This window comes from Poecilia reticulata, chromosome 3, assembly GCF_904066995.2.
Source record: "Poecilia reticulata chromosome 3, P_reticulata-male-v2, whole genome shotgun sequence".
NCBI classification, from domain to species: Eukaryota; Metazoa; Chordata; class Actinopteri; order Cyprinodontiformes; family Poeciliidae; genus Poecilia; species Poecilia reticulata.
Window position 1 is genome coordinate 11,413,178 of NC_088832.1, and position 8,654 is coordinate 11,421,831.

Genomic DNA, 8,654 nt, shown 5'->3' on the forward strand with positions numbered 1-8,654 from the left:
ATTATGTTGGAGGATCTTGTGTGCTGATCCTGCTTTACTTCCAATTGATCTGGGAACCTTGTTAGATTTTATGACATTGTGAAGTCTTTGAAATACCAGGATTTTTTTTTTTTAACTGTACACGGGTCACAATTTCGGCAGCCTAAAAGACATAAAATATATGGCCAAATGAGCTCTGAAATGGTTCAACATACAACAAAATCAACTTTCTTCAATGGCCATCACAGTCCTCAGAAAACCAAAAGAAAACCTTAGAGGAAGCTGAAGAGAAGAGAGTAGAGAGGGCTTGGGATTGTGGGCTAACTAGTGAGATTTCACAAAGAGAAATGATCTCTTTGGTCTCTCTCCGAGTTTTCCCAAGTTTTTAAAATGTTATAGAAGAAGATGATGTGATGTCCAACAGAGAAAAGGGGACGTGTAAAGTATCTGCAGCAAAGCTGTCAGCGGCATGGCACCATTGATTTTGTTAAAAACAGCCATTTCTTCATGTTATAGAGTCCTTCCTTCTTAAATGGTGTGATTTTCTTAAAATTTTCTGTATGAGAACATGCCATTGCAACAAAATATTACATTTTTTAAAGGTTTTTTATACATCTATACTAGGATATGCTAGTAAACATGTCCATTTGTCACCCAAACTACAAAAAAACGCTGAGCTACGACATTTAAAGGGAATAAATCCTTTTTATTTCACATCATCAAATCAAATGAAATCAATGCAAAATCTCTATCACCAGCGGAGCAAGCAACTGGCCTGTCATTATGATGTGACACTCACTCAAAGACACACACACACTCCCTCCCACACACCCACAAACAGGTGCTCTAATGTTTCTAGATGAAGGCACATAAACCTATTGAAGGTCACAGTAAGGCAGATTCACAGCACTAAGGAGAAACAGTAGACCGTAAAAATTATCAACGGAACAGTCCAGACTCTAAACGGTCTGCTTTCCGGACCGTCCCGTCTCCCTCCGGGTGGAAGGAAGAGAATTGGGACAGGGGGGAGTTTTGGGATGATCTGAAAATATGGTCAAGTGTAGAGCTGACAAACATCCCGTCCTTGTTTTATATGACACCTCTGCTGAGTGAGTTCCTCCCAGTGATCTGGAACAACAGTGCTGTGAGTGGGGGAAAAAAAAGTCTCTTGTCTTATGCTCATCAGTCAGTCAGTCAGTCTGTATAACTTTGGCCACTTTCAATTCACCATCGCTCTGACGCTGGAGCGGTACAATCTCTGAGCTCATTTTGCATTATTTAGAAACAGGGATACCACAATGTAGGTCCCAGTTTGCTTATTTGCCGCAGGATGTCAGGAAGCAAAACACCAGAAAAAGGACTGATCCAACAAAAAAGTGGCTGCTTTCCTTTAGATTCCCGACAGACTGGGTTTGAGTAGCTCGCAAAGCACTAGTTTGACGTTATACCCTGTATCCATCCAGGTGCAGTCTTGTGCTGAACTGTTCCGCATGTGCAGAAGTGCAACCGCGCTTGTCCTCTGTTCTAAGTTCGTGTGAGGCATCTTGTCCCTGAGTCTTCAGTCTCCCACCCCGTTCCACAGAAATCCACCTCGTCGTGACATTCAGCTTGTTGGTGTGGGTTAAAGGGAGCTACAGCCAAGTTCGGTGTCAATTGATGAGCTAAAATACACGCCCTCTGGCAGAAGGTCACCCATTGTGACACAGCATCTGCCTCACATCCAGTCAGACACACACACACACAGTTCGCATATACTCACATACAGTAAAGGCTCTCTCACCTAGCAATTCACGCACATCACACAACACACAGCTTTGCAGCTTGAGCTTGGTTCATCACTTGGGGGTGTTTTAATGGGGGTGTCAGGTGCAGTGGTTGTGCAGGCTTGGGCGTCTTTTCTCGTAATTTTCGTGTAGTCTTGTCCCACCGTTAGGTGAGGGCGTACTCGAACGTCCCTTTCTCCAGCCCTTCGATGCCATCGGCCCAGTTGGAGGAGGGCATGCTGCTATAGGGGTCCAGCAGGATCCTGAAGCAGCGTATTATCAACAGTCCCAAGAACACCAGCAGCATCCCCACGAAAGCAAACGCCGTCTTCTGCTCCAGAGTCAGAGAGTGCGCCATTATGTCGTTTCCACTCATGGCAGCAAGGGAGTGGTTGAAGTGGACGCTGCTCATGGTAAGCCCACGTCTAGGTGCCTCATCTCTTCACAGATGGGGTCAGGCGTTTAGAAGCCTGCATGTCACCTGGACAGGGGTTAAAGGATTTATTCGGATTAGTCCCGTTTTGCCTCTCGTCTGGGGGAGATCTGTGTAATGCACCTCATAACTCGCAATTAGCACTGACAACATGAGGAGGAATAAGAGTGCTGACGTGGTGAGAGGCATGCAGAACTTTCTTATTTAAATGCAGGTCTGAATAAAACATGAAGGACTACAGGTATCTTTAAATAGCTCCTTCTGATTTAGACATCAAGCAGATGTCCGGAGATCTGTCCAGCTCTGCCCCTTTGGGAATTCCTCTGCAGAAAGCTGCAAACAGCCAGCATAAGCACAGAGGTGCTCATGCTGGCTGTGCACAGTGCACGCAGTGCACAGCCACCCGTTAAAACACAAACAGAGCTGATGTGCGAATTAAAAAAGCAAAACAACAAAAAAAGCGTCACCTCTCATGAAGACGCAGCCCTGCATGTGTTTGGCTTAGGAGGATCACATCGCTACCTGTTGCGTGTGAGCAAGATGCCTGCCAGACAGCATAATTCTGTTAGGCAGCGAGAGGAGAGTGACTGTAATTGACCACACATAATCACAAAACTGGCTCAGTCACACGAGCGGATTGTCTGCCTGCATCAGTCAAATTTGCTCCTATGGCAAGCAGCAGGTGGGTGAAGTTATAATGGGAGGTGGGGTGGATTGGCTAGGAAATACACATAAAGAGACGAGAGGGGGGGAAAGGAAGTAGAATGAGGAGCAGGAGGAGGAGGACGCTGCACAAGTATGCTGAGGGAGGGAGTGGGGAAAAGGTGAAAGAAGCACTGCATTGACAGATTCTCTAGTTAGGATGTCTGAGGAAGAAAATGCAGGTGCCTCACCATCATTTCCATGCCATCCTTACAGACCTGTTGCTGCTGATTCCTGCAAGCAACTCTTCCTCCTCCTCCTCGGAGCTCTCAGACGTGTATCCGTTAATCCACCCATTGCTGGCATGCTGGATGCGCTAGGCTAGCAGCTCACATCTTAGCAAAAAAAAAAAAAAAAAGGTGAAGGTAAAGGGGCAAAAAAAAAGGAGAAGACAGAGGAGCAGAGGCGTGGGGCTGGATCAATCCGTTCTACGTGTTTCTCCTGAGAGATGCGGCTCCTGTCCTAGCGCTCGCTGCTGCCTCCTGCTCATTATCATTCTGTTTCTCTATCTCTCCCTCTAGAAGCACGCACGCTTGCTCCTGCTGCATGGCAACCACTTGTTAGTCTCACTCAGCTGCTCTGCTGCCTCACTCATTCACAACAGATCACACACACACCCACACGCAAACACCCCACACCCCTCTCAGCAATGCCAGGACGAATGCAGCAGAAAACAACAAGCAACCTGCATCTTTGTGTTTATTGTAGGACAGGAGTAGCACGCTTTAATGAAAGCATCCCTGGCTGCTGCTGCTGCCCACAAAAACCTGCTGCAAAGGTATTTTTGGTACAGCACAGCCTGGTTTTGTGATGTGTCTGTAATTGGTGCAGTTGTCTGGGGACAAATTAAATTAGCCCCCCACACCCCAGCTCAAAAGACTTACAGATGCAGGTAACCTAAACCTGCTGAGGAAAAAAAGAGGAGCATTTTCAGTAGGGGATGAAAAGCAGCATCACAGAGGAAACCAAACAGCAGGTCAGCTGTTTGTCCACAGTAAGATATTGCAGCAGAGAGAAAAACCCAGCAATTTGTTTGCTGTCAGGGGTTTTGCATTGAATGATACCATTCTACAGATAACAAATGTCATGAGGGAGGTGCACATAAAACTGGAAGTGATGTACAATAATTCATGCCATCATTAATTTTTCAGATGTGCACAGCTGGACGATTCCCAGAGATAATATTCCCTTTCAAGTTTATGTATCTCCTCAGTCACACACACACACACACACACACACACACACACACACACACACACACATATATATATATATATATATATATACACATATATTTCTTTTTTGATTCGACAGCAGTTTTCAGCTTGCTGTGTTGCAGCTTTGGAATACGAACAAACGAGCTGCATTCAGATTTCACATTCAACTCAGATTTTTCTTGTAACAAAATAAGGCTGTTTTACACTACAATTTACTGGGAAGTCATGAGATGTCATGACACTTGCAGTTTAAGGCTTGCAGTAATGAATGGTCATAAATATTTTGATTAGACTATTAATTCTTTTTTTTTTTTTACAGTGAGTGAACATTAGAGACTGGTTTGAAATAGTCTGTTATTGTTATTGCCATGAGCAAGCAGATTATAATTAAGTCAGATTTCTATTTGTTTTCTTGATAACATCTGAAGAGCTGGCCAGTGGCAAAGCAAGCTGAAAGCAAGTTTAAAGGGCTGCTGGTCATCTCACCTTTCCACCGTTTCGTATATTTGTAATTTTTGTTGTTTTGTGCCCCACATTTGTGGTTGACTTGCGTTCCAGCCGAGTGTGAATGCATACGCCAAGGGCCCTTTTCATATTCGCTTTACCAACTCACATTTTAACCAACTGTTGAAAATATTTGTGTCTGCCCCAAGAAAATGGAATTAGAAGGCACCAACATTTATAATATACCAGCAGGAAACCACTTAGAGTTGTTGTGATTTAAACCACGAGAGAGGAGAAAAAGTCTGTCATGACTGCAGTTCACAAAAGTTACAAATTTGAGCTATCTTGTATATTTTCTTAAATATAAATAGCGTTTGGGCTTCAGTGCTATCATAGTAAGGAGGGTCACAAACATCCAATAAATGAGGCAGCTCTTATCAACAAGATACTTTTGTTTTTACTTTGCTTAATTACAGGCTGCTTGTTTTTGCTTGCAGAGCAGATAAAAAGAAAGAAATTCTCATAACTGCGTATTTAAAGAAGATACTCTCAACAAGGTTGGCCCCACTGACAAATCATTTCATGCTCATGTCTAAACTTTAGGTACATAAGCATGAAATAATTTGCTTACAGAAAAAGAAGAGAAGCAGGAAGATGCCAAATGGCAACACATGGCTATGAAATAGAAGCAAATGCCAAAGACACAAATTCACCCAACACCTGACACGTGCTCTGTGTTTAAACACACAATGCATATAGACATAATTGATCATTGTGTTTTTACTTATAGGTTTTTTTGCAGCTAAGCATTTTAATGTTCATGTCCAAAAAGGGTGACATACAAGCACACTGATGTGGTTTATAAATAAACCTCGACAAGTAATTGACATTTTATGCTCAATGTTGCGTAGGTCCTTGAAAGGACAACCAATTAAACTCAGTTCTTCCTTTACAACTTTGAGTTCGGATTGAAACGTTGTACGCTGCAAATGTGTGTGTCTGAGAAATAAACTGATCTGATCAAATTTAACCAGTTAGTAAATTATTGAAAAGTTCATTTCTTTCAGTAAACAAACACATTATAGTCACATTAAGTCAAACACATTATATAGATTAATTACACAGACATTCACACGATGTTCAAGCCTTTACTTCAGTTAAAGACAGAAATGTGAGATTAATGAAAGATATGTTTAATGCCTGTTATTTTAAACAGGTTCTTTTGATCTGACATACGAGCCTCATCATAATTCTAGTTTATTGTCTACAAATGTAAACAAATTTATTTAAAGTTTTCACTTTCCTAAACACTCCATATGTTTGTTTGGATGGCAAATAATACAATCTGATTTACATCGTCAAATAACAAGGGAACTCCTTGTTAAATGGAGTGAGGGCAGTTCAGAGAGCGGGTTTTGTCTTGTATATGGTGAGTCGCTGGTTCGAACCCTCGCTCCATCCGTCTCCATGGATGTTTCCTTGGGGAAGACACTTATAAATACTGGTGGTCAGAGGCAGCGACGGTATGGAAGTCTTTGTTTTCTCACTCTGCACCAGGGTAGCTGTGGCTACAATGTAGCTTACTGCCATCGATATGTGAATGTGTGTACAAATGGGTGAATGACTGATCTTTGTGTAAACCGCTTTATGTTCCTTGGACTTAATAAAGCACTTTACAAATGCAGGCTATTTACCATGTAAAAATAAATACAGACTGAGCTGCAGTGACTGACGGACAAATGTCCTATCTGAAGGTATGCTCCCAAATCAGCTTCTCCTCAGTACCCAGTTCAACCGTGGTCCATTCCTGTCTGCTAGTCGACAACAAAGGAGAACGCCTTCTTTTTCGTGTCTCGGTGCAGAGATTGTAATCTTTTGGCACTGAAAGAGGAACTGCAGGGCCACAGACTTGTTGCGTTAAGCACCCAGAGGACATATGGATAAAGATTGTTAGACTTTTTATCTTTACCCAGACAACAGGTCAGGAACAAAGCTGATACTGGAAACTATAAAACATTTATCCAATAAAGTGTCCCATTTAAAGCTACAGGACATTATGCTACACCCGTGCATAATAATGAAAGTAAGTACAAAGACAAATGCTGACAAAATTGCATATATTTTAAATGCATCAGCCCCCTCCCCCACCACTAACACAATTGAAGCCATTATTAAACTAACTTTGGCCAAGCTTCATCAAATATGCATAGCTCTAAGAGAAAGAAAAAGCTTTAAGACATTTTGATGTATGACTGTAATGAAATAAATATTATGCAGACTTAGTTTTAAGGGCCACAACAGAGAGTGGTATTTTATTAACAAATCACAGTGAGAAATTTGATCTACATCCACCCCTATGGTTTCTCTCCAAGTATTAAAACCTAATTATCTGCAAATGTGACAATATTTTCAGTTTCAGTCGGACCGAGTTTCACTCCAGGGTTGCAAATCAGGTTTATCTGTCAAGCAAGGCGACATTATTTCAGTGTGCAGCATTCAACTGCAGAATACCTACTGAGAGAACATCGTGTGATTCATGAAGCATGTTATCAGTTTATTGACTTTAAAATTTCATTCACAAAGTCATGCCTGTACCTTGCATGTTAAAAATTAACAAGCAATGTACTGTCCTGTACATTGCTTGCTTCTGGGTTTGAGATGGAAGCTTCTCTTTTGATCAAGTTTGTATTTATGTCCTTTTTATTTGCTGATGAGGTCAGTAAAGCAAGTGTGACTGAGTTGTATGCCCATAAGCAGAATCATCAATTCTGCTTATGAATTTCACTAAGTCGATGTGTTTTTGCTACTTCTATCAAATCGTCACATTTCTTGTTCAGAACAATTGTTTGTTAATTGAAAAGGCAGCCATAACTGTATTTCTTTGGCAGTGGAGCTTTCTCTGACTTGTTTCACAGGCCTCTGTAGATATTAAAGCCGTGCGTATAGAAGAACTGAAATGATTCCTCCAGTGAAGAAAATGTGCATCAGTCAATAGTTTCTGGAATGATGAATTGACTTGGCAGTGTATTACAATCAATAAACGAGAGCATTTAATCTGACACTGTGACTGTGCTGCCTAGAAAATTGTAGGCTTAAATTGTATAGGCTTAAGGCAATGCCAGAAGTATGAATTACTTTCTGAAATTAAAAACAAATAGAATGGCACATTAAAATATTTTAATATTCCCCAAGAGGGAAATTAAAATGCTGCTGTATTATAAATCTTATATAAAAATGAAATATAATTTACAACCTATTACACAAGCAGTTAAGGAGGGGTCACCTTTCCCGGCACTAGGTGTAGCTGCATTTAGGTTTATTCCAGTGCAGAAAATATCTCATCTGCACTCCCTTTCTGCAGCAAAGCAGAAACTCGCTTCATTTTAAAACAACAATTTGTTCAGGCAAATCCCACCCCACATTTCAGAAGATTTTGTGTCTACTGAAAAGTCAATGAAATAATAACAGGATTTTTACTGTGTTTAACATAGCTGCATAATCAGACAGATATCTGTATAGAGGTGTTTATGTATAGGAGGAGAAACTCCAGTGGCTCAGGGCCTCCTGAAGATCAACCTGAGAGGAGAGCTTCTGAGAACATTCAGAGAGCAGTCACTGCCCATTCTTGAATTGCTGCAAAACCCAGGTTACTCTTGTCTGAAATGTCTGAACTACCAATTTAGAAAAGGACGAACCAGCACTCATACAATATGACGACTACAGCCTTCAGAAGAAGTGAAGAAACACCAACAAAACAAAGTCACATATCGGTCGGAACATCAAAACTAGAGAGGGGTTCTCATATGTGTCGGGAAAGGTTCCAAGGATTTAATAGATGCTTTCAGCTCCCTTCAGCTAATCTGTTGAGCCAGGTGGTGTGTTTACCGACAACAACCCTTCAAACGTGGGCACCCCAAGATTTCGTCTCAGGTTGTTTGTTTTGGTTTTTATAATTTCACATACTAATTAATTGTCCAGTCCAGATGTGTGTTTGGATTTGGGGAAAGCTCACAACCATGTGCCAGAGGATTTTTTGCAGTGGGAGTTCAGGGTGAAGAGGATGCATTCATGATCAGTCAAGTCCCTATACAGCCGAAGCAAGAGCTGCGTTTGCTT

The 8,654-nt window shown here is 41.6% G+C and overlaps 1 protein-coding gene across 2 annotated transcripts; it reads right to left on the reverse strand.

The window, feature by feature from the left end:
- Nucleotides 1-664: 664 nt before the first annotated feature.
- ctxn2 (cortexin 2) lies at nucleotides 665-3,651 on the reverse strand. Of its 2 annotated transcripts, none has more exons than XM_008404593.3 (2): nucleotides 3,096-3,651; nucleotides 665-2,223 (listed from the first exon to the last, which is right to left on the reverse strand). In XM_008404593.3, the coding sequence occupies exon 2, from the start codon at nucleotides 2,152-2,154 to the stop codon at nucleotides 1,909-1,911; it is 246 nt and encodes an 81-aa protein (XP_008402815.1). In that variant the 5' UTR covers nucleotides 2,155-2,223; nucleotides 3,096-3,651; the 3' UTR covers nucleotides 665-1,908. The 2 variants fall into 2 exon arrangements, with proteins under 2 accessions (XP_008402815.1, XP_008402812.1); XM_008404590.3 differs by having other exon boundaries at nucleotides 3,069-3,648.
- Between the last annotated feature and the right edge of the window lie 5,003 nt (nucleotides 3,652-8,654).